Source organism: Patagioenas fasciata, chromosome 18, assembly GCF_037038585.1.
Source record: "Patagioenas fasciata isolate bPatFas1 chromosome 18, bPatFas1.hap1, whole genome shotgun sequence".
Classification (NCBI taxonomy): Eukaryota; Metazoa; Chordata; class Aves; order Columbiformes; family Columbidae; genus Patagioenas; species Patagioenas fasciata.
This window is the reverse complement of record NC_092537.1, coordinates 2,743,767-2,769,175: the sequence shown is the minus strand read 5'-3', so window position 1 is coordinate 2,769,175 and position 25,409 is coordinate 2,743,767. Positions and strand designations below refer to the sequence as shown.

Genomic DNA, 25,409 nt, shown 5'->3' with positions numbered 1-25,409 from the left:
CGATCAGATTAATTCTGTTAATAAATAAGACTTAAAAGATTTCTAGGAAAGAATGTCATATAATAATGCTCCCCTTCATGTGAAAAATTTGGAAACAGTTGTTTTTCTTCGTTATGTTGAGAGAGGAAAAAAAAACCAAAAGTGTATTTTATAGCTATAGAAGAACAAACGAGAAAACTTCTGGGTTTAGATTGTCTGGACCTCTGAGCACTGAGTATTTCCAGCATCATCACGTGCTTGTTGGATGCTGTCGTATCTTGGAGCAAAATGATCATTTCCTCTCTGCAAAGGCTGGACTGAGGGTTTTATCCACACGGTGAAATTCCTCAATGCGGCTATAACAGAATCTTTACCTCGAGTCGTTCCCGCTGTGGGGAACTCTGTTCCTTTTACTCTGGAATCCGTTGCCATGGGGGGTGGGTTTGCATTTCTGTCACTGTTTTTCTGCTCCAGGGCCACACGTCCTTCTGCTTCTATTTGCATAATCCCCCCTCCTTTCGTGTGTGGCTCCCACTAAAACAAATTCATTTTGAACCTCGGGATGTTTTAAAGCATTCAGGACATTTCTTTAAGGGCACCTTATACATTTGGTCGCAGAAAGTAGCTGTCACGATATACTGATTGTGTTGACAGATGTCTCTAAAATGCGGTGTATCATAAAAACTGTGTTCTTAAAAATGTTGTGAACAAGCTAATTTTGCATTGAGTTATATTTCAATATCGACCGTCTTTATTAGCAAATTCCACTTGCAATTGTAAATAATATTTTTGCATTAAAAGAGGAAGCGCGTCAGGGCTATGGGAGCATTGACCAAGTGACTGTATTCCTGCAGAAGTATTTAATCTATTGTCCTCAGAATACCTTCTGGGATACCACCGTTGTCTCTGCAATACCCAATGCTGGTTTCAGTAGAGATCATTCTAATTTGTTGGTTTAAAAGTCCCAAGCAAAGCGAACTCTCATGTTTAGGGGTCCTTATTTGTGCTTATTAAGGGAGGAGAGGTATCAAAGAGCGTAGAACCTGAATTAACCTGATCTAGAGTACGGAGGAGAAGCAGTTTGGGTTTTATCATACAAATGAGACACTGGAGGGTGAAGCCTTGGCTTAGTTGAGGTTTGTGGCAAAGACTGGAATTAACTCCAGATCCACGTGTCCATCAAGGCTGGTGGTTCAGGAGGCTGTGACCGTGTGAAACTGGTACCACCGAGGACATTCATTAGAAAAGAGAACCTGAAATCTTAGCAAAAACCTACAACTTAGGGTAAGGTGAAGACGTTATTTCAAGGATGTTTTGTTAAGCGAGTTCTGTCTTGTGGTTTTGTCATTGGTGCCGTAGGGATGGCTGCTACAATCGTGAGAGCTGTTGAAGAACGGCGTAATGAACTTTTCCAACAGGACGCACATTATTTATAAGCGTTTTTAAAAAACATTTTCTGGTATTTTTTGTATTTGAACTTGGCTGAAGGTGTGGGGTTTTTCAGCAAAGAGTGCCTGTGAAAAGGAGGTGTCAGGACACGCGTTGCTGTTTGCGATGGTTCGATGGCCACGGATTCTGTCAGTCCTTGGAGGCCTTTCCAGTTGTGCGTGTGTCACAACGTTCTCCAGAGGGATCTCACATCCGTCTCATTGCTTTTGTGGCTAAGAATCGCCATGATGAACTATTTGGTGTGCTGAAATAAAGAGTTTTAAGGGACCCTCTTCCTCTGTTTGATCAACAGAGGAAACCGCATCTTCCCAAAGGGTGGGTAAATGAGATCTGCAGGACTTCTGTGGTTTTTCTTTCTCTTTTACACGGAGCACGCACTCTGAGGCACCTGATTTTCACTGTCTTTGTTTATATGAATCCTGGTTTCACCCAAATTCAGTCTGTTAGAGAAATGAGGGTTTAGCCTGTTGCTCATCCTCTGTCTCTTGATTCCATTACATGGTTCTCTTCGAAAGGCTGTATCGATACATTCATTATAAATGGTAATCAAAATCGGCTTATGTTTTTTTAAGGTTAAACAGTTGTTAATCACAACTGAAATACTGATTTTCAGTAGTCCTCTCTCCTTTCCATAGTCACATCTCTCATTCCGTTGCCGCAGAAATGATTTGTTGTCTGAAGCACAGCACCTTCTCTTCAGAATCACAGGCTTTCAGATGTTGGGCCAGCCAGGCAATCCAAGTGGCTGAGCATCTGTAAGTACTTTATAATATCCTTGACGTGCTTTCTGAGACAAAGAATTGAATCATCTTCTTTTCCTGCAGCAAGCTTTGCACTCTGGCGTTTTGCTTGACGTTTCGTGTCTCAACACGTTGCAGAACTTGCCATGGCCAACAGCAAAATCAGGCTTAAAAGTTTTACAGAAGACTAGAACTAGCGCTTGCCGAGTCCTCTGAACTGCAGGCTGGTTTTATCTGGCAGGTTTAAAAGTTTGTACTTCTGCTTTCTTCTACATTATCATTGTTATCCTCGGTGTTTTGCTTTCCCTCCAGAAAACACTTTGCTGCATGAAGTCTTTTTGGGTTTTTATAGCCCTGAAGGGATTCCACCTTACAGCTACCAGTCGCCAAATCATGGAATTAAAGATTCCATAAACGCGTATCAGAATGTAAGGGTTTTTAAAGCTAAGTGATCAGGTTGGGTTTTTATTTAATGAGGTGGACTGCACTGATTTTGCACTGGAAAAATGGTGAAAAGGGATTCAAAACAAGCCATAAAATTCATTGCTTTGAACAGGAGCAATAGCACTGAGTGGGGTCCTGGGTGACTCGGAAGGTACAGAGAAAACGCTCTTATTAGTAAATGTTAACTAATCCTGACATCAGCCCATGCAGCTAAAAAGCACAGACAGTGTTTATAACATTGATGTAAGAAAATGAACATTAGCCTTTTCAAGGCCACTGTGATGGTTGCAGTTTGCTGTTCGAAGATGTTTCACTCTCTGAAGAGCAGAGGGGCTTTAATGTGGAGGAGCAAGTGATGCTCAGAAAGGCAGAGCTGGGGCGATCCCCACAAGTCCAGGACTTTACTGGAGAGAAGAAGAAAGCAAAGAAAAAGAAATAAAGATAAAAACAAGTGTCTCATGTCCTCCAAACACAGGGCATCTGTACAACAGTCTGTGCGCAGCGCTGTGTAGACTTTCCAAGGGCTGCTCTTTGTTCCAGTTCCAGTGAGTTCCTGGAACGGCGCCGCCTTCCAGCTCCTGGAACAGCCCTGGCTGCGGCCGTGGAGGTGGAAACACAAGATGTGCGAACTGTGTATTCAACCGACAAAAGATCGCTGGGGAAAACGACACCTTCAAAGCGAACCTTCCGGAGCCCACAAACATTTATTACTCCGCAGTAAAGATTTTTAAAGCCTGGCTCAGTAACACAGGTTGCAGAGTTTGGCAAATAGAGATTCAGAGTGGTTGGACCTCGTCTACTTATCAATGTATATTTCCCTTAGATATCTTTCTTATGGTGTGGCTGATCGCAGGAGCGAGCTGGCGTAGCACGAGATGGCATTGGCTGATTCCAGCATGCCTACAAAATTTCCACTATTTGTGTATATTCTAATATAGGTTTCTCTTGGTTTTTTGCTAATGATGGTGCTGGGTGCTCCAGGGATATCAGCAGGAGAGCGTCACCGAGGATTTCAGCTTTCTGCATGTAAACTCTCTTGCCAGAATGAATGTTGACTTTAGAAATCTTCAGATTCCATTTAGAATGTTCTGCTGGCTCTCCAGCTTCACATGTAACCGAAACTCAAGCAGATCAAATATCAGAGTATTTTTGAAGAAACAACTGGTGAACGCTTTTGAATGGCAGATCGCAGTGAAATAGAAATATCTTTGTTAAACTTACCATTTTCATAATGGTTGGGCTTTTCTGAAGCGGAACAAGAGAAACCTGGTGAATCTGAGACCTGTACAGGGCAACTCTTTTCCAATATTTAAAGGCAGTAGAACCAAGTGGTCAGTGGCACTGTTAGAGTTTTCAGAAGTCATCGCCTTTATTTTCTATAACTAAAGTGCTTTTTTTACGTACAAAATGAAAATACTTATTGCTTCCTTAGCATTAAAGGATTAGTTACAAAGCGCTACTAAAGGAAAGCAGCCAAAGCTGCCGTATTTCTGCCACTTTCTTGCATCAGTGAAGCTGAGAATAAAGGAACTTTCCAAGTTACAGTACTGTACTTGAAAAGGGGAGAAAAATAAGAAGTCTGCGGTGGCTTTTATCTGTGTATTGAGTAGATCAGATGGCAAACTCGCCCGGCAGCCTGGCAGGGAGCAGCTCCTGCTCTTCTCGGGAAGCCCTGAGCGCTGGGAAGCAGCACCAAGTACATCAAAAGATACAAATACGCGTGGAGTGCAAAGTTCGGCTCGTTCCAAACATCTGCCTAATTAGCACGAGTTGTATGTTTGCAAGTCCTAGCTCGGACTTTCTCACAGTCCAGTGCTCGGCAGAAGCGGCTTTTTCATCTCGTAGATTTGTGTAAGAGGTTAAACCTCCAAACGCTGTCACCAAACCCGACCCTTCGGATCCGCGATACAAACCGATCCTGTTTCCTTCTAGCGTCAATCGCCCTATTGTGCCCGGCCAGAAAATAGGAGATGTAGCTGTTAGCCAGTTTTTTCTTCTAGAAGAACGAGATCGTTTTAATTGAATGTTATTATCAGCCGGTTCTTGTGGTTTGACGCGCATTCAAAATGAAGCAGTTCATCTGCTTAAAGAATGCGTAGGCACTAATATAATAACCTCAGTCAGTTTTTGGATGCCTCCATCCGAAGGGAAATTGGTTTGACTTGCCCTTCAGTGGAAATTCTGTGTGCTATTGGCAGCCAAAACAGCACTAGAGTCCAGAAACAGAAAAATATCTATTCCTGTATGTCGTACTTTGATCCTTTTCTCATTTGAGTTTGTATGGTAAACATCTTCAGTCAGGCCCAGTACACCTTGCCTTGCAGCTCGAGGAAACTGTCTCTGTGTGTTCATATAGTACGTGTGTATATAAGAAGGTGAAGAATGACGTTAGTTATATTGAAAATATACATTATTCTTTGAACCTTTTGCACGTGGATTCTGCGCTTACTGTGCATATTCCACCTTGCGTTGGCATTGGCCTTCCCCGGGAATGCTTCATGCATGATCTGCACTCTTGATTTTCTCCATTGATGAACAGGATTTGATATAGTAAATATTTGATTTGTTGACCCTTGAAAACATGCATGAAGAAGACTGGGAACCTCAAGGCTGAAGCTTTTTCTTAAGCTCTTCCGTGCAGACATCAATAGTTTTGTATCTTGGGCCACTTGAGAAAGCCTGAGGTTCTCCAGCGAGGAGACCGTTTTATGGAGCAAAAAGGGTTCACCTGTTTTCTTCTTCAGGGGTCTGCCTGTTAAATTTATTCTCAGGAAACTGAAGTAAGTGTTGCCTGCAGGATAAAATTTAGGACTCTAAATTAGCTTCTTGGCAGCGTCCCCTTTGAAACCGCCAGATAACAGAGGACTGGAGGAGCAGTGAAGCAGAGATTAGTCAAGCACAACAAAAGCCTCGCTCCTCTGACACAACCACTTCTTCACTTCTTCTGTTACTAAAACTGTCTCTGCCTATTTTTAGTTCAAACTTTCACAGCACTGAAGTCAATAACTTCAATTAAGTCAATATGTTAATAGTTATGAAAGCAAATCCATCAGCGCTGATTCGTATTCATGTACGACTCTGATCCCCGATACAAGACAGTTATCTGCAGTAGTGGCGAATAAACCTGTTGGAACTGCCTTCACCAGCTTGGCCAGCCACCTAGGAGACCCAAAATTTGTATTTCTAATGTGGAATACGTCTCCTACATTTGGCACTCCAAGAGAAACATATCCTCAGTGAAAACCCCAGATTGCCAATTATGAAGAATTCATTAAGAACTGCTGGAGTTCAAAGCGAAAGGACCGGTTCCTCACAGGTCAGGGCAGCTCTTTCCATGGTTCCTGCTTTGCCTCCAGCAGCAGCTCATCTCCAGAACCTGTTTATTTTTCTGCCAGGACTGTTGGCAGGTGAACAGAGTCACATCAGATCACCTCACGAGTATTTTTGGGCTGGAAACTCATGCCCTGGATATGCCATTTTCCTGGCCCAGCGTGGCATGAGATCATGGGTTTCAGACCTGTCTGTGTTGGCTTTAGAAGACAAAACATGCAATGCAGCATTCGCTTCCTTTTTTCAGATGTGCCGTAAAGTCACAGCTCGGTTTTGCGCTGGGGTTTGCTCTCTGAACGGTTTAGGACAACGCAAGGGAATAACGCAGCGTGGGGAGGGAGGAGAGCACCCCTCGATCGTGTCCTGAAAGATAATCAGGTCATTTGTGAAGCTAACACCGATGAATCCAAGTCCTTCTAGAACCAGTGCAGGAGAAAACAAAACGGTCCGTTTTCCTGGTATATAATAAGTTAGGACACGTCAGCACCGAAGCTTCAGGTGGGTACACGGGGGTTTAGGAAAGCGCAGGATGTGCCCTCTTCCCAAACAAGCAGCGGTGCTAATCCAGAGCCCATCCCGGTCCTGAGAGTCACTGTCTCAGGGGTGCGACATTTTAATTTGAATAAAAGGTTGTGCTAGCATTAGAACCGTAAAAAATACATTAAAGTCTCAAGTGCTGTAATGTTTTCCTTTGTATTTTCTCCATGGCTGCTCAGGGACTGCTGTGGGTACCCAGATGTGGTACCTTGGCCCTTTCATTCCTCTTGCCAGGTGACTCCTTTCTCAGCCAGCATCCACCCTTCCACCACCAGCATCTCAACTGGGGAGACGCGGAAAGATGCCTCTTCATGGGGGATGATGCTTCTTCATGGGGGGATGATGCTTCTTCATGGGGGATGATGCTTCTTCATGGGGGGATGATGCTTCTTCATGGGGGGATGATGCTTCTTCATGGGGGGATGATGCTTCTTCATGGGGGGATGATGCTTCTTCATGGGGGGATGATGCTCCTTCATGGGGGGATGATGCTGCAGGCGAGGGTCGGGTCCTCGCACACACGCCAGCCCTCCCTGCCGCTGCTCTCTTCCAGTTTTGTTGTGTAAGAGAGGGTGAAAGTACAAACACGAGAAAACTAAACATGAAAAGTGAGTTTGTTTGGTTACCGAGAAGCTTCGGAGTGGCAGAATGAAGCTGGATAAATCAAAATTCAAGCTACCAAATGTTAGATAGCGGCAGGAATACCTGCATGGTTGGACCAAGTCAGAGCTCTGCAGGGGGAATGAAGGAGAAATCTTAGACGTATCGGTTCTATCTGGCTTCGGAAAAATAGCTTTGCTTTTCTCGGTATTCCAAATAATCTAAATTTCTTATGGTTTTGTTACCAATATTATTATCATTTGTATCCTTGCAGTTTTGCATTAGTAATTCAGCAAGGTAAAACAGCAATTACCAAAGACTATATAACAATTGGAACAGTATCAGTGGATGTTAATTGTCGTCACAGCTGGAATCACCTTTGACCACGGCTTCACTCTAAGCACCAGTGAGCGGCTCATACTTGATGTGTTGTTCTCTTCCTCCTGACAGAATAACACATCACTTCTACTTGCACTTGTGCAAATCCGAAAAGCAAGGAGGACACAGGATAACGTCATCGATGGGCAAAAAATACAATGAGGTCTTTGCCATCTCCCTTAACATTTCTCCTTGCCCGAAGTGTTTCCAGGCTGCTTTTTCCTTTCTACTGTCCCCTCCCAGGTCTCCCCTCCATCCTGAGCTGTATGAGATGTGCATTTGCAGGTCAGGTTTGGCATCGCTGTGGACTCGTTTGCTAGTGCCCGTCTCTGATAGTCCAGCCTTTGTGGTGTGAGAAGGCTGGTGTCCCTGCTCCCTCCTGAACTTGCTGTTGCCAAACCTGCCTCTGCATAGGACGAGCTTATTTCTGCTTCCTTCTCACATCCTGAAACTAAATCAACATTCATGCAACTTTAACAATACCGGAATTCTTAGCTCCTTCGCATCGCACCATATATGTGTATTTCCTGCGGTTTATGTCTTATTTGTGATAAGGAAAAGTTTCCGTGTGTGCAAAAAGTCGCTGGAAAGCTGGAGACATTAGTGTGTGGCTGCGCAAACGAGAAACCGCTGGCGCTTCAGAACTTGATCTGTTTTCTGTTATTTTAAATGCTTTTGCATTTAAAAAATGTCATCCACATAAGAATATTTGGAACTACTTACATATTAAAAAAAATAAGAGAAAATGAGAAGCGCCTGCCTTCCTTCGAGATGTTCCAAGCAGGTTTGGCAGTGGTTTGCTCAGCATCGATCGAGCGTTCCTCAGCCAGTCGACCTCTTGTAGCGTTTTCTACCTGCTCAGAACATTCTCACCAAGCATTTCTGAAACCAGAAGGCACTGGTTGGGGTTTTTTTGCCTTGTTCAAAGCGATTTGGATGATGACTGAAGTGTATTGTGGATGCCGAGATTCGACACTTGTCATTCCAAGGTCTGAAAGTCCTGTAGAAGGTGAACTGTGGGGTCCTTCAGCCGTTGTACAGCTCAAATCTGGATCAAAACAGCCAACACACCAATATAAGAAATCAGAGCTGCTTTGTCACAACTGTGCTACGAGCTCTTCATGTTCCATAGAAACCACATCTGAGCCACAGCGATCGCTTTGGCAAGTGGTTTTTCCCCCTCTCATCCTCTTCCTCCTTAGCCTGCATATAAATTACACCTAATTAGTTGCCCGTATTGGTGAAATTATCGGCGTCAAACGATCAATAAGTTTAAACTAGATAAAGAAATATGCGGGAATTAGAGTAAAACGTTTTGAATACCAAGGTAGCAGAAACGTCTAAATAGGTTGTGGAGCCTGACGTTGTTCTTCGCTACATGTGTGTATCTATCCAAAATACTCTGGACTGGTGTTGTAGACCTCTAAAATGAAAGGAAAAAGCTTCTGAAGAGCTGAATGAGATCTTACCCGTGTCTAATTTTGAAAAGAAATTATGAACTTAAAGGATTTTAGAAATGTTTAGAAACATCAGCATTATGACAGCCAGCATCTCTGCCATAACGTCATACGATTAACTAGATCAGAAACGTTCTGGGCTGTTCTGATCAGCTATGTTAATGCATCTTTTAAAGAGTATAAAGCAAATGCTCTATAAAATAGATACTTGAGAAACAGTTTTTGCTTTCCTCAGGGTAGTGAGATTAGAGTTTCGTAATCTGTTTGACCAGCTGCAGAGGACGTTCTTTTGCAGTTTTCTTTTTAAGTAAATGAGCTTCATCTCAACAAAATCCAGCTTCAAAAATGCTCGGTTTTCACACATACTTTAAAACAGCAGCAATTGCGTTATTGTCTCTTGTTGCAAATGTAATTGGGCTGGAGGTCATGAAAGACTTTGAATAAAAGAATTTCCAAGTTTCCCTGTCAAGAATCATCACGTTTTTGGCTTTCAGACAGAATTTTAGGAGATGTTACTTTGCTGCCTCTCACATCTTACGTGCGTCGAGGGTGCCGGCGCTGTTGAGTCAAGCTCGCTCTTGTTCAGTTCAAAAAGCAGCGGTTTGCCTTGCGAGTTAATATCGTTGATTAAAGTTACTTTGAAAGGTATAAAGGCATTATTAGGGTTTATTGTGTGTGCAAGGGAATGTGCGTTATTTTATGCAATGGGAGAATTCCAGCAGTATTGGACGGTCTTGTAGCCCATTGCACAAAATAGTTTTTCTTTCGTTCTTACTGGGAATCAGATTGGCCTATCGATTAGGAATATCTGAACCTTTCATTATTTAAAGAGCATAGCGAAGTAAGTTGCTTTGTAAAGCCTGCTAGAAATGTTTAGATTTGCAGCTCTTCGTGCTTGTGTGACGGGGAATGCGTTTTCAGGAGACATTTGTAGGGCTTCACTGGAACCTCTGGTCCATCTCCAGGTGTAAAGTTTCCCAACACCCACTCAAAGTGGCAGTTTGGTGATAAGCGGAGTTGGGGATGAAGCCCTGGGCGGTGGGAAGGTTGCCTTGTTCAGCAATGATGGATAAATCCGCTTTATCACGAGTCAGGCGTCCTCTAAATCATCCTGTCCGAACCCCTCGTGTTTGTTTTTGCAGAACTGTTGGTAAGAACAGAGCAAGCAGCAAAAGCACGTGTTTTACTAGTTCATTCCTATTCACAAGAGCGGGTTTTGACTAGCGCAGCGCATCCATCGACGTGATGGTTTAGACGTTCTTACGCCGGAGCATCAAAAATTCAAGGAGTTGTCTGGAAACGTTGAAGCCACATCAGGTTTTCACAGGAAACTGCTCCGGGAATGGCAGACTCCTCGCGTTCCCTTTGATTGCAAAGTGTTTAATAAAAAGCAAATTAGGAAATGAAAACAGTCTCGCGGATCAATCAGGCGCAGCAGCCGCACCTGTTCGGCGTTATCTGTCAGACATTAACCTGATTGGGAGTGGTTTAGTTTGTATAATAGGCTCAAAATCGGGCTGAGAGGTTGATTTAAAAAATACCTGCTGTATTCTGTGTGTGCTCTGAGGCTGATAACAAACTCTGCAGTTCAAGTTTTAATAACTAGGGGGGGAGGCAGGAAACTTCAAAAGGTTTGTGATGCATGTTTTTGACAATGCGTCGGCTCAGCATTAGGCAGAATCTTGGTAAATCCTCTCCTAAGTGGTTTAAAAATGGAGTTTTGAACTTTTCCTTCATAACCATGCGCTTAAGACGTCGTGGTGTCTTCGGGTTTAAAAGATTCATTTTGTCTGGTGTGTGTGAACCGTTGGCGTTTCTGTCTACACCTCCCAGAGTGAAAGGGGGGAAACAGCAGCAGTTTTCTCCTTTCGGCCACCCCTGCCCCTGCTCTTGGCCATGAAACTCGTGGGGGCTGGAAAAAGGCAGAGCTGGTTTTAAAGCAAACTAACGAACCACTCCAGGTAAGTCTGACAGTAAATCTTCCGAGCTGACAAGCTTTGCAAATGACTCCATCGCAACAACCCTGATAACAGGCAAAGCAATGCTTGCACACGGCAACTGCTTGTTGGCCTTTGTGGTTCATTGAGAAAAGCAGATGAAAGCAGGTTTATTATTGCTCTTTGAACCTCGCCCCTTCCCCCTCCTATCACCTGGGCCACTAAAAACAAAGTGAAAACAATTCCTTCCTTGGCTCCCCCTGAACACAGTGCCTATCTTTACAGTTTATACTGCTGTTTTCTTTGGATTTTTATCTTTGCAGGACTTGCTGTGCCTTGTGACACCTTTTGCATTTCAAAAGAGCTGAGTTTATAGAGCCACGCAGTGAAGCTCTGACTCCACAAGGTGCTTAGGCCCTCGCCTAATTTTAAGCCTATGAATAGTTCTACCGGTGCTCTCAGGGTGTTTGAGGGATATACGGCTAAAGGCTTTGCAGAAAAATGGTCCTAAAGCTTTGGTCAGCTCAACTAGATATTTACAGAAAATGCTGAAAACACACCGATATTTTAGAGGAACAAAGCCGGCAAAAATATGCGTATTGACAACCCTAACGGTGCTCAGGGAGTCTCCAAAAGGCACCGGTGCAGATTATATCTGATGAGAAAATGATAGGGGACTGCTCAGGAACTAATGCTGATGGTCCACTCAATAACCAAAGTATGTATTATGCTGCCAATCAGTCTCTTGCCTGTGAATTGTGAAAGACGACAATAGTGTAGCACTGAGCCCACCACACTGGAAAAATGTTTGCAAATATGTCTGGTCTAAGTTAAGTGACCTACTTTTAGAATTCTTCACTACTACTAGAGAGACTGGATTTTGTTCCTGGAGTCAAATTATTCCCTTCCTTCCTGAACCCCTTTTTCTTCCCGCAGTCCCTCAATGGAAGAAATTGTTGTTCTTCTCAATGGCATCTCCTGCTGGCAAATCTCAGAAGCGATGCAGACGGGCACCAAAAGGAGCTGCTTGACTTGCATGAGAGCAACATTTCCACTCCCATTTTGAAATACCAGACTTCCAAAAGTAAATGGAAGCTCACGTTATTCCAAGTGAGAGTTGGTGAACTCTTTACCTTTGGAAATTACCCCTTTTATCTGATTCCTGACCAGAGAAACCTTTAGTTTTTCATGGTAGCACAAAGTGGGCAACTGGCTCTTTTAGGGACGCATTTTAAAAAGAACGACCGTTGGTATTTTCATTCCGTGTTGTAATTCATGTTCACTCTTTGTGAAATAATGTGTAGTGGTTGAAATTATATTATTAGGCTTGAAGATTCCCAGGTTTGCTGGTCTGTCGTTGCATGGTAGGACACCATACACAGTGGTCTATGCAGGACGTCTCTTCTCCCCATCTACACAAAGTTGTAGGCAGCTTCACCCAGGTAATGAAGTTGAACCGATAGTAGAAGTCTAAGAGGTGAGTGGAAGGAAAGTGTTAGAGAGATGTAAAATACTGCTTAAGGTCTTTTAACTTCTGTTCCTGAGCAGCAATAAAGCATAAATTTTCTGTACAGTCATAATAGTAATTGTAATGTTACAATAATATGCGTTATTAGACACCGTAACTATTTTCAGTACGAAATAATAGAGAGTTTCTTTTCAGTTGCAGTAATGTTGGCCCCTGCATATAAGTCGTGGAAAACTTTGTTTGCAAAAACAAAGCTATTGTTTTAACCAAAACCACAGAAATTTTGCCTTTCATATTGAATCAGTAGCATAACAAGTAGTGGAGCAATAGTTCAACATCAAAGGAGGCTCCTTGGATATATAGTGTGTTGCAACAACAGCGAAAAAACTTCCCACCAGAAAGGAATTCTGCCATATGTGAACAGCAAACATGTGTATTAGGTTAAAGCCATAAGATTTCCTTTGCTTTACACCAAAAACACGGGAGAACTGAAGCGCAGGGGTTTTCGAACAGTCGCGGGCTGGAATGCGGCGCGGGGAGCGCGGTGTCCGGGCTTTGGAGCAGCGCCCGCGGACAAGAGCTTCGTGCAAACCCAAGAACACTGAGGATGCACCAACCATTTGGCTCAAACATCAGTGTTTCGCTTTTTAAAAGCACACTTGTCCTGCTCTGACTCATGGTGTTGCATCAGTGGTCTTCATAGATGTATTTTCCCAGTTTCTTTACAGTAGTTATAAACCTGGGCAAATTTACTTCTCTCTTTACAATATTTTAGCAAAAATAATGATGACTTTATGAATTCAGGTATTTTCTTTGATGGGATGCTTGGCCTGTTTTCTCTGAATAAGAGTTGACTCCATAAACCACGTAAAGGAGTTTTTGCCCAGGCAGCCCATGCTTACAGCTTCATGGTGAGGTTCACTCAAGATTGTAAAGCATCTCCATACATATTTCTGGAACAAAATTTGCTTTACTTTTTGTCAAGATTCACATGGTTTTTCTTTAGAGCTCCAGAGCACGGTTTTCTTCTCATGAACGAGCAAACACATCAATGGATGTCATTTGAATTTAGAAGGCACTTAAAGAGGGGCCTGTATTCAGAATTATTGTTGGCACATGTTTTGAGGATGTAAAGTGGAAGCCTTTTTCTGTGGGCATAGTAAGGAGATAATTAAAACTACAGTAGGTAATTATGGTAGCTTTTATTACTGCATCTTTCATTAACTAATTAAATTAATTCAGTAATGTTTGAAAAATTCTTTGAAGATGAAAAGTGCAAAGTATTACTACCTTTAGTTGGAGTATTACCCCGCACTGGTCGTATTGGGGTCTTTCCTTGATACGGATGCGCAGAGTTGCGGGTACAGCCAACAAGAATTACAAGCTTATATCAAAAGAAGACTGTGCCGTTAGCTGCCATGGTCTGATAACTGCTGACACTCTTTGTTTCAAAGTGAAAATATGTTGAGGTTTTAATATTTTCCAGAAGATTTTTCCTTTGCTTGTAAGTGTCATTTATTCAACCTTCTGTACCAGGGAGATAAATCATGGTGATCCCAGGCCTGCCCCGATGTGATGGGAGCGGGAATGCAGCCCCGTCTGCTCTCAGGAACACACCAAAAGCGGGAAATTATTTCAGGCTGAAGAAGCAAAACATCACACTTTTGTAAATGCAGCATCTTCATAGTAATAATCAATACCAAGTAATTAAAAATAATTATTATTTGTTTACATAATTCTTCCAGAACTCTTCTGTTTTTTTCCCAGGTTTCCAACTCTTCTTTTTAAAAATATCCTGTGGTTAAAGGATAATCAAATCAGTTTAATATATTAAAGATGAAATCCTTCATATATTCCCATTTCATCCTTGTGGTTCTTAGAACTCTTTGTCTCACCGGCTTTTACTTGATGTAGATTAAGCCCTGTAACCGATGCCAAAAAGGATTCCTGTGTCCGACAGGGATCCTGTAGCGCTGCCTCCACACGCTCCGAGTCCCACGAGCGGAGTTGGGTTGGAAATCGACTTCATTCAACATTTCGCTGGCGATAACCAAACCCCAATAGAATGACAGGAAGAAAGTGCCTACCCGGAATGCGGTTCAGACGTTCCCATCTCCTTTCGCATCAGCGGTACCCAAACTTTTCGTGTCCCAGCGACAGGATGGACCCGTCCAGCTCCACTCGAGGTCCCAAAATCTGACCGTAATGTTTAATATTTCAGTGCTGTGATCTCAAAGCCGTTACTTCTCCTTTCCATCCTTCCCTCAGTGCGACCAAAACATCTACAATACGATTTTATTTCAGGATCCTTTCCATTTTTATAAATAAATCAAATGAATGTTCCTTTTATACCGCTGTAATTCACCCACATTGTTGCAGCAGAGCTTATTATCTCATTTACATTTTTAAGTGCTTTTCAAAGTGTAGGATATCTGGGCTGGAAAGCAAAACATTTCATTGCTTTGTTCTCAAGCCAACACAAAGCACTTCCAAGGTCAGGTATGGTGTAGACTTTCAACAGCAAACATGTTTACATGGCATTTGAAAGCCGGTTTAACTGAAAAAAACCCCATGTCTTTCTAACAGTGATGTAAGTCAACTTAGCAAAGCTGAGGGACGGCCATTAATTCTGTACCTGGAAAAATTTAACTAAGTTATGCTTTGTTTTCCGTTAAGGGGAAAAAAAACCCTCTGACACTTAAAAATTAGCCTATTTTTAAAAAAATTTAATATATTTTTCTTCATCTCAACAGTTGTTACTCTGTTACTCTTTGGGGAAAATCTAAGACACTTAAGCTGTAGAATAAAAACTGCATTTCTGAACAAAACGAAACCATTGCTTAAGTTTACCAAAGAGCTGTTGTGTGGTGTGCCCAGGGCCAAGTCCTCTGCTGGTTTTAAGAGTATTTTATGTGACAAAAGCTTCTCAATCAGGTGCAGAAGAGGTTGGAGGGTTCTGGGTACCTGCAGCGTTCAGGCTCTGGCCGCTGCCTATGAGACTTTTTGCCAATAGAGAGAATTTTCAGTGTCATCTTCGATGACGTTATGGCACATTATTCATGACATCCATCGCCATTCCTCCCAGCAAGTTCAAATCACGGGCAACAAACTTGCTTACTTCTAATTGCTATTTTCAGAGCTAATCATATGCACGAGTCCACAGCAACCGGGAGATTTTGATGTTACTTTTTAAGATTCTTTGCATGGCTTTGATCAAATACGGATCCTTTGGTTCTGCTTTTCTGTCTTTGTGCGGTTGAGAAAGCTGAAATGCTCACATGAAGATTAATTACTCACAAAACCAGGTTCTAAAAGTGACCGGTGTGCAACGCAGCGATAGAGCAAACTGGTCAGGTTAGGGGGATTTGGGGTGGATCAGAGGAATTCACCTTTTTTTCTGCCATCCCAATGCAAAACCCATTAACAGCCACTTATGAGGTGATTGGAGAAGTCTGTTCAATCATCCAGAATATTTTATTCTGGATGATTGATGAGCGAATTATTATGACTTAGCAGTTTGCTGCACTTATGTGCTATAGTAAAAACACCTTGTTTCTAAATGGTACTTGTTTAAGGCATTGTCTGCTCTCATAATGAAACAAAATACATGCGCTCCATGCTGGCAAACACTGTGTAGAGTAGGTGGACCTAACAAAGACCCGGTGTCATCCGCATTTCCCAAATTAAATTACTTTAAGATGCATGGCAAACCCTCAGATTTAAAGGAACCTTTCATTCTATGCTCTGCATAAGACGTATGTCTGTTGTAAATAAGAACAGGAAAAGTGTACTGGTTATGTCTGGACACTTTGAGTTACGGCAGGACTATGTCCAATTAATTGGGTCTTTGATCATCTTTCTGATACGTGGAATGGCCCCGCTCCTTCTTATTAATACATCTCTATATTGCATGGCCTGATCACTTTAAATCAAAGTCTGCTTGTTTATGTTTTACCTTACAAAATGAGATGTACAAGAAGAAAATAAAAAGCCTACAATTCACACATATATTTCATTATATTAATGCAAATTCCTGGTGCTGCAAGACTTGTTGAGTGTTGAGGACCGGTTATATATTCAAAGCCTGGATTTCAACATTTCTCAGAAGCGGTGATAGCGTGAAAGTCCCTGGGCAGATTTGAAGTTCATGCTTGGGTCTGGTTAAATTTTTTGGCATCAGAACATGTAATAGTCTTACAGCAAGAAGACTTTAAAGTTAATACCTGGCATCACTTCAAAACAACGTGCAAGATCTATCATAAGTAGTCCTCTTATCTTATCTCAATAGCAATTTTATCCTGTAAATGATTTGAAAGTACAGTATTTCAGGGCTGTGGAAAAGAGCAAGGGGTTTTTTTGTTAAATTGTACGGCGAGTACTTTCAATGATCCCGGTTTATGGACGGGTGTTTGTTGGAGGACACGAACGCGAACCATGTTCCCTGCACCACGCAAAGCTCACCGAGAGCCCAGGGACTGCTTGGGCTCCTTCCCAGGTCTGGGTGCAGCTCCAGCTGTTTCAAAAGCCCCCTGGGAGGCACCTCTATGTCGTTTCCAGCGTTATCTCCAGCGCAGGTCCCTTCCCAGGGCCGGCCCGAGTCTGCACCGCATGTCCCAGCGGATGGGAGCACTGCCCCACGTTCCTGTCCTACAGAAGATAACTCCAGATATTCCTTCCAGCTGATGGGAGCACTGCCCCACTCTCCTGCCATCCAAAATGTAACTCCAGATATTCCTTCCCAGCTGATGGGAGCACTGCCCCACATTCCGGTCCTACAAAAGATAACTCCAAATATTGCTTCCCAGCTGATGGGAGCACTGCCCCGCTCTCCTGCCCTACAAAAGATAACTCCAAGTATTCCTTCCCAGCTGATGGGAGCACTGCCCCGCTCTCCTGCCATCCAAAATATAACTCCATATATTCCTTCCCAGCTGATGGGAGCGCTGTCCCACATTCCTGCCCTACAAAAGATAACTCCATATATTCCTTCCCAGCGGATGGGAGCGCTGTCCCACTCTCCAGCCCTACAAAAGATAACTCCAGATATTCCCTTCCTGCTGCCACCGCCGCCTCTGTGTCCGCGTCAATCTTCCCGCCACATTGTGCACTTTGCTTCAAGTCAGCACTTGCCGCTAACAATGCCTTTATTCAAGCTGACGACATAACTAAGCTGCTGGTAAATGTGTAAGTGAATGTTAAGTGTGTATTCAAACGTTCAACAATGACTAGGAAACTTAAAAAAATCTTCGGAACTTTGTGTTGTTTGCTTGGTGTGTGTCTGTTAGAAATAACATGGACTGTCGGCTCCTTGGGGCGTGACTGCTTTTGTTAAGCGTGTAACACAAAGATCAAGGCTCTGAGGGACCGCTGTAATAAAAATAAATATATAAGAAGAACAATAATGACAAAAGAAATTTGTCGATGCGTTTTATGAGCTTAGTTTAGGAGTGATTACTTCTGAACTAAATAAAGATTGGATAGTTGTAGTGAAGTGACATAATCATAATATTGCTTTTATTATACTTCATTTGTAGATCACATGCTAAGACTTTGCTACGGGGCAGGAGGGGAACCCCTCATTTCAGTAATATGGAATACATTTTCACTGCAAACTCCAGATACGGGTTTCCAGGGACAGGATTATTCTTCTGGCTTAGAGGAGAAGTTATTGGTACATGTTCCAGTGTTCTGGAAGCACAGGCTGCACAAATAACAGCAAAAATCTGAGGCGATAGCAAACGCAATTGTTGCAATTGCAACTTTTCCATTTCACATTCAAACTTTGAGGGTATTTATTACATTTTATTATGAATACCTGTAGCCTATCATAAAAGAGAACTAGTAAGATGTAACAACTCCCGTTCAATGAGCGGTCCTACCTGTGCAGAATAGCTTTGCTCGCTAAGGGTGGGCAAGCTAATCCCGCACTGTTTTCTTAATCAGCTCACTGAACGACATCGCCCATAAGTTTTTCTGCCCCCCCTGCGTTTCTCACGTGTGTTTTGCACCCGCTGGTTGTGTTTCAGGCCCTACAAGATGAAGTGGAAATGTGTCGCGCTCAGGCACAGGCTGCAGAGAAGAAGCTGCAGTGGCAGGAGCTGGAGACCCACGAGCAGGTACTGGTGCTGCCCCCCAAGTCCTCTCCCTTGGGCAAAGAGGCTCGGTGTTTAAAAAGAATATCTTGCTTCAAAGCTAAAGCACGTATTTTTCTGCAAAATTTTCAGCTAGCTTGCTTTTCTGTTTGTTTTTTTTTTTTTGGTAATAAAAGAGAATTAAACTATCTGAACCCTACAGGCAAATATTTATCTCACGCTCTCTATTGCAAGTTGGCATTTCAACTGTTCTGGCTGTTAAATGATGCATTTATGTTGAACTGTCTATTCTCTTTTAAGAGAGGTTTCTGAGATTACTCTAACCTGTTGTTTAATGGCTTGTATGGAGAGAATTGTAATTGGACAATAACTGAGCTAAAAATAATCTTGATTCCTGATCTTATGCATTCATTGTTCTAGCGTGTTGTCTGTAAACAGTTCCATATGATTAATAGTGCTAAAAGTATTCCGGATGCTCTCAGTGAAATCAGAGATTTAGTGTCCTTCAAGCAAAACAATATATGTAGGTTACAGACTAATATTGAAATGGAAAGTCAATGATCTGCGTTCGAACTAGATGAAGTATTCAGGAAGATATCCAGGTGGTGGATATGGGAATCACATACAAAATTTACAGATTTCTAACACAAATCAGTTTTTGTGGCATATGAGAACTTTATTAGGTGCTGAGTAAACAGTATCCGTGTCATGTATTGTACGTAAAGCATTTCTAAATCCCTCCAGAACAAAAATGCAGAAATGACAGCTCTGACATATTTCCAGTTGTTGTGTCTTGGCCGAGCTACCTGTGAACATGTTCATCAAGTGTTAACAGCAGCTAAAGGCTCATCAGCTGATTAGGGAATTGAAATATTTAAGGCAGCATCTTAGAACTTGCTGCTTTACCAAACCTTGTCTGAATCAGAATTGCATAAAACATCAGAATTGGTGCTGGCACTATTACAAAGGCCACTTTTCGGAGCTCTGACATTTCTGTAAATAAGGAGCAGAGAGGGTTAAACAGCTTCTGTTTTTCATTAAAAGGAAAAATCTTGTGTTTTGATTCTATAACAATAACAAACAAATGAATGAGACATGAAAAAAACATTTTGTTGTGCTTTTAATTAAAAATCAAAAGCTGTTTCTCATTATGGCTTGTTGGGTGGTATCTTGGGGCTCCACGTTTGTCTTTTTTTCGGTGCAATGTCCTTATAACTCTTGAGTCTCCAAGAGTGACTGACAGATCCACGAAGCTTAACCCTTTGTTACAATAACCCTCCGGTGATTGCACAGAGTTAACCTCGCTTTGTTATAATTATCCCACAAATAACGGGGGGCGATGTGTTCAAAGGGCTCTGGTGGCAAGTCCTGAGCTGTCTAGAGGTGAGCGTGATGCTGCCGTTGAAGAGCTGTTGTTTTATGGACCTTTTTCACTCCAATACTTCACGTTCTCCTGCAAAGTCGTGTTTTCTCCTGTTTATTTTTCAATCCTCTTTACAGTTTGAGTAGATGCGATCACGTTATGTTTGTGTTGTTTCATCAGTGGTACAGTATGGCAATGTTACGCGTTCCAACGCAGATGAATGTACATCTGTCAAAAGTGGGAACTTCTCCCTCTTCGACCCACCTGAATAATTTGATCATTTCCATAAAGGTTGTCCTGTCTTTGCTAAGCACAGTTTTCTAGTTCAGTGGTCCATGTGTTGAGTAATATCATTGTACTTGTTGATTGGAATCTCAGAACTTCATCTCGAAATGCTGGATGTTCCCTTCAAAAATTAGATGTTCAACTTCTTGAGACATGTCATTGTCTTCATGGAAAGTGGCAAACTAGCAGTAGATAAAGTGTAAGTCACTCTTAATATATACAGTTTCATATATATAGGTTTCTTGACATGTAGTCCCAGAACAGTTAAAGCAATCTGGGAAGGTTCCTAGGAAATTTGGGTGCATCCAGACCTCTCCTTGCAAAGCAATGCGGTAGTTTTGTATATGTCAGTAATATGTAACTGTGGGAACCGGCTCCTTCTCAACTAATCCCATGTAGGTTTCATTCCTGTGCCGTGTACTCTTGTGGCGTTATCGCTTGGTTGTCTCTGATCCGTGCCTGGATGTGACGTAAGACAAAATTTCTGATGGAAAGATCTCTCATTCTGCTAAAAGTCCTTGAGCCATGGCTTTGTGAGGTTGTCGGTCATAGTTACAAAATCTACATTGTTCCTACAGCAGACTTTACATCCTTTAAATGTGTAATTAAAAAGACACACATCACTGAGAGCTTAAGCGTGTGCCTTAGTGAATCCATTAATTTAGATGTGCCACAAATTTTGCTGAATTGGAGCATGTATAAAAATTAATGCTAGTGATCCTCTTGCTTTATTACCTAGATTTCTTTAGAATCCCTTATTTCAAATTCCTTTTTGTAAGGGTAATCACCCCATCTCAGTGTACTGAAAAGCTCCAAGAATCTCTCTTTTGAGAATTACAGGCAAGAATTGTTTCAGAAGAAAACCCCTATTCTTTTCATTCCTCATTCTAATGTTTGTAACTATAGGGGTGGATTGAATATGATGTAAAATCTCCAGTTGGGGAATTGCCAAGCAACTGAAGTAGCATCACTATAGATACTCACACCATAGGAATACTCCTCCGAGCAGCCAAGTGACAAATAGAGTCTTAAAGGAGAGAGATTCTCTGAAGACAGAAAATCAATTATGTTCAATTCATGAATATTACTGAGGAAATGAAGGAGAATACCAATGTAGATTTCCAGCCCTTTAATTTCTTTTTTCTCAAATAGATTATAAAAAAGGGAGAAGGGAGTTATCTGAATAAGGATGGTGTGGAAGTATTGGGAATAAAATGGAACAGCTCAGTTTGTTAAGTGGATTTCACTCGTGTTGAAATGAAAGCAGGAGTGATAATTGTAAAAGAGCTATGATTCAAAAGCATTCAGCAAGTTTTCATTTTTAATGTTTATTATTCCGACTTGCTCAATTCTTTTTTATGGCTGCCGGATATTTACCACATTCAGCCGAACTTACTGTTTCCATGCCAACTAAATATATTTGTTCTCAGACGTGATGCATCGTTCTGCAATTTCAGTTGCTGTGTAGCACAGAGAACTTCTGAGATTTCCCCCACCTCGTCCTTGATGGGAACAGTGCTGGGGCGGCAGATCCGTGGAGCTGTGAGTAAAGAAAGAGTAAGGCAGAGATGAGCAATGTATGCCGGTGTCCAAGGTGTGGGTGCCAAGTAGTTCTTAATACAACGATAGCTGGAAGACTTGAGTAATATTAATATCCCTTTCGCTTAGGGCTTTAGGTCCGTATTTCTTTTCAGATTCATCTTTAGAGGTATCGCAGAGATTTAAATGCAATCGGATAAATTCGCAGGGAACTTTTGCCCTCACTTCCGTGTCCTGCCGTACATGATCTGATAAAATGGCGTGGAAGCAGAGGAGTTTCCTCCATCTGGAGGTGGGTGAACCGCTGCACAAATTGGCCACAACCCAAACCTGTCCCCGGGTACAGGACCTTTAGCTCAGGCCCCCCAGATAATTGCAAAATCCATTGCTTCTGGGGCCCCTGCCCTGAAATCCCCGAGGTTCTCAAAGGGTTGTCATGTTAGAGTAATCTAAAACCAAGCTCAAAAGCTCTAGGTTAGATATTTAAGAATGAAAAGCTCAGCTTTGTGGCAGCTGCAGGTGAGGAGGGTTTGGGCAGGTTTGTTTTGCAGAGCCGGGGAGCGCTTTGAGAAACAACCGCTCAGCACTGGGGGCGCTGATGCAATTCTGCCATTTGCTCCGGTTGCTTCAACCCAACGTCACTGAAACACTTCCAGAATTTTCCCCCAGGGACCCGTTTGTGCTCCCACAGAAATGGGAAGAGCTTGGTCCAGATCCGAAGGATCTTCACCGCAGAAGCGACTCCGGGAGAGCAGCCCTGGCACCGGCACCGCCTGCGGAGCGGGGATTAACCCCTGCGGCACCTTCTGGTGCCACGGGGAAGAAATGAGAACCTGAAAGAAGTTTCTGCTGTGACTTTCAAGAACAGGGACACCGAATATAATCACATTAAAATAGCTTCTGCAGCTCTGCGAGGCTGTGGAGGGTCCTGCCCTGCTTGCCCGTTGGCTTCTGTCCGTCCATCACTCTGCCAATACTGGATCAGGACTGTGCTGCCTCCTCCAGCTGGTTTCCTCCCATAAAGCGTTTCAAATACGTATATATTTTGTGAAAAATGGAAGAGACAAACAGCACGAGGGGCATCGCTCCCCACAAGCTGGCACCTGGAGATCTGCACCATCCAAGATTTCTTGTCCAACTACTTATGGTGAACAAATACCAAGTTTAAAACATTTCTATTGAAGATAAGATGTTGGAGAGCCACATACAAGCAGTGGCGAATCTGATGTCAGCAAGAGAGCTGGTCGGGCTGTTTGGCGTTCACAGACCAGGATGTCATTCCTCGGTGTGTTTTCTTTTCAGGCTTCCCCATAGAGGCTGTTGGGGAAGAATCAGACTGATTCTGGTTATTTCTCTATAAGGGGCCTTTCACAGATATAGGTGCCCCTACAGGTGTATGGCAATGTTGATGAAGGCACCATAAAATAATTACTGACATTATTTGGAGCCCAATTCTACCACTTTTATGGCGGTTAGTATCAACTATACATGCCATTCCATTGGTACATTCATTAATCGCTTTGATACAAAAGCACCCCCCTATTTTTAATTAAGACTGAGGTTGTTAGAATCCTAACTTTGCATTGTTAGAATCATAACTTTGCATTTGACATATTTAGTATTTTGTATAGCATTTTCTTTAATGGCCTACTATGAAGGGAATGCAGGAATAAGCAGGATATAGTAAGTTTTATTGTATAGCATGGAGTTTCAGATTAGCAGAAGGAGATAGAAGCTGGGATTCAAGCACAGAAAAAACAGATTTGCAGGTGGGATTTGAAAGGAGCTGGAAATCAATGGAGTTGAAAGTTCCCAGGAGCTCCATATGGCAGGAGCTGCGGGAGAGAAGGATCTCGGCAACTGTGCAGCTGTCAAAGGGGAGGAGGTAGATGATGATGATGATGTACGTGTGGATGGCAGTGATCAAATGTTGGCTTGGGTAATCAGACACAACTGGAAAATACACAAATCTATACCTACTTCATAGAACAGAATGAATTGCTGGAACGAAGCAGCCAGCTGGAGAAAGACGGTAAAACAGAAACTACAGATCGAACAGTTGAAAGGGAAAAGATAATTTTGACCAGAAAAGAATAGAAGCATATGCTGGCATGCAGGAATTAGAGAGTATTTTTAAATGTCATTTCTCTAGCTCTTTGTCTTGAACAGCAGTGAATGCGAAAGAGATCTTTCTTTTAAGAGAGCAGCACATCATTTTAGAGTGTCTGTGGTTTGCTTGCAAATTATCGGTTAAGGGAATTTTGTTCTTTCAGAAGTGTTTAAAGTAGGACTACAAGGGGCAATGATGCTGGCATTTCATGTGAGCAATTAAAAGAAAAGAAAAAGAAATGTCAATGCATGGAGGAGCCAGTTGGATGACAAGAAGAGCAGAGACGCCCATCTCCAGTGCAGGCCCTCAGTGATGTGTGCTCAATTACTGAAGTGTCCCATTGACTTTTTTCTGGTTGATGAGGTGCTTGGATGGAGCTAAAAAGCCCTGAAAAGGCCAGCTTTCTGCTGGTCTTTAACATAATTTACATTCTGAAGTATTGTTTTGTTTGCAGTTTAATAGGCACAAACCCAGACGTCCACCCGGGAGCGCAGCAGCCGCGTCCAACCCGGCAGCTCGTTCTCCAGGCACGATGCCGATTCGATATTTGTTCTTAAAAGAGCAGAAATAGCGATAATAAAAGTAGCTTGTGATTATTATCTAAGAAGATCTGCGTGTTCACGCAGCCCGTGTGAGAATATTGAGCCTCATCCTGCGCCTGCTGAGCATCGTCAGTTCCGGCTGTCGTTAGCGAGCGCTCAGCACCCGCGCGTGTCAGACACCAAAACCTTGACTTGCTGAACCAGCCCAGGATTATAGAGAAGGTACCACATACCGGCATGTAAAACCAAAACACAGAACTGCATTCCAGCGGTGGTGTCAAAGATGCTTATAGGTTTATTTCAGAATTAATTATCTCGATAGCGTATTAGGAATCGACAGAGTCAGAACGAGCACCATGTGTTGTCAGCTTCTTGGGGCTGGGCTGGGTTAGGTTTGTTCCTCCAGGCTGGGGGTGGGAGCCGCGGGGACCGCTCCTGGCACGGTGAGGACCTCTTTGGTGGATGGAAGGACATCACCAACGAGAGCTGAAGGAAATACAAAGATGGCATCTGCGATGAGTCATTCGGAAGGAGGGGAAGAGAAGTCGGGGATCCTCCAAATCGCAGCTGGAACAATAGCGGAGCCCTGGAGAGGGGGAGGCTGAGAGAACAGCGCGGGTTTTCTAACCACAACATTCCTGGTTGTTCCGTGGTGTTGACAGTGAAAGCTTTTATTCCTCTCCAACTCGTGTAATCCCAAGAATGCTGTTCTCGCCATATGCAGCCCACTGGTGTTGTATTTTTAAAAACAGTTTTGCCTGCCTTCCGTTTCTTTGCAGCTCTGAATTATGTAGACTTGTATTGCTTAGCTACAAACAGGATTTTCCAGGCGGGACATCTTGGTTAAGAAAAGAAAGATACTGAAATACAAGCCACTGAAGTAACAGAGCCTCTTGGACGCAGGTTGGAATAAAACCACGGCTTAGAGCAGCAAGCCCAGCATGCAGCGAGCAGCTCGGCCTAACTGCAGGTCCCCGCGGGTCGGTAAAACAACATGGCAAAACTGTTTGGGGCGCTGGGATGGTTTAATGGCTAAAGACAGAAAAACAAAGAGGACAGCTATGGCACCAGTTTGTGTTTTATTGGGACTGTCAGAGCAGAGGAGGCTCTGCAGCGGCGTTTTCTCAGCGGAGAGCAGCGTGGTGTACGCTTGACAAAA

General features: G+C 42.9%; 1 protein-coding gene across 5 annotated transcripts in view; it reads left to right on the top strand.

Annotated features, from left to right (window-relative positions):
• Positions 1-25,409, top strand: part of CEP112 (centrosomal protein 112) — a 179,882-nt gene that overhangs the window by 112,724 nt on the left and 41,749 nt on the right. For 4 of the 5 annotated variants that reach the window (XM_071816767.1, XM_071816770.1, XM_065852478.2 and 1 more), the window contains one exon: positions 18,346-18,435. The exons of the other annotated variant lie outside the window; for it this stretch is intronic. In XM_071816767.1, the coding sequence (XP_071672868.1) occupies positions 18,346-18,435 (90 nt within the window). The remainder of the gene's footprint in view (positions 1-18,345; positions 18,436-25,409) is intronic. 5 annotated transcript variants of the gene reach the window in all.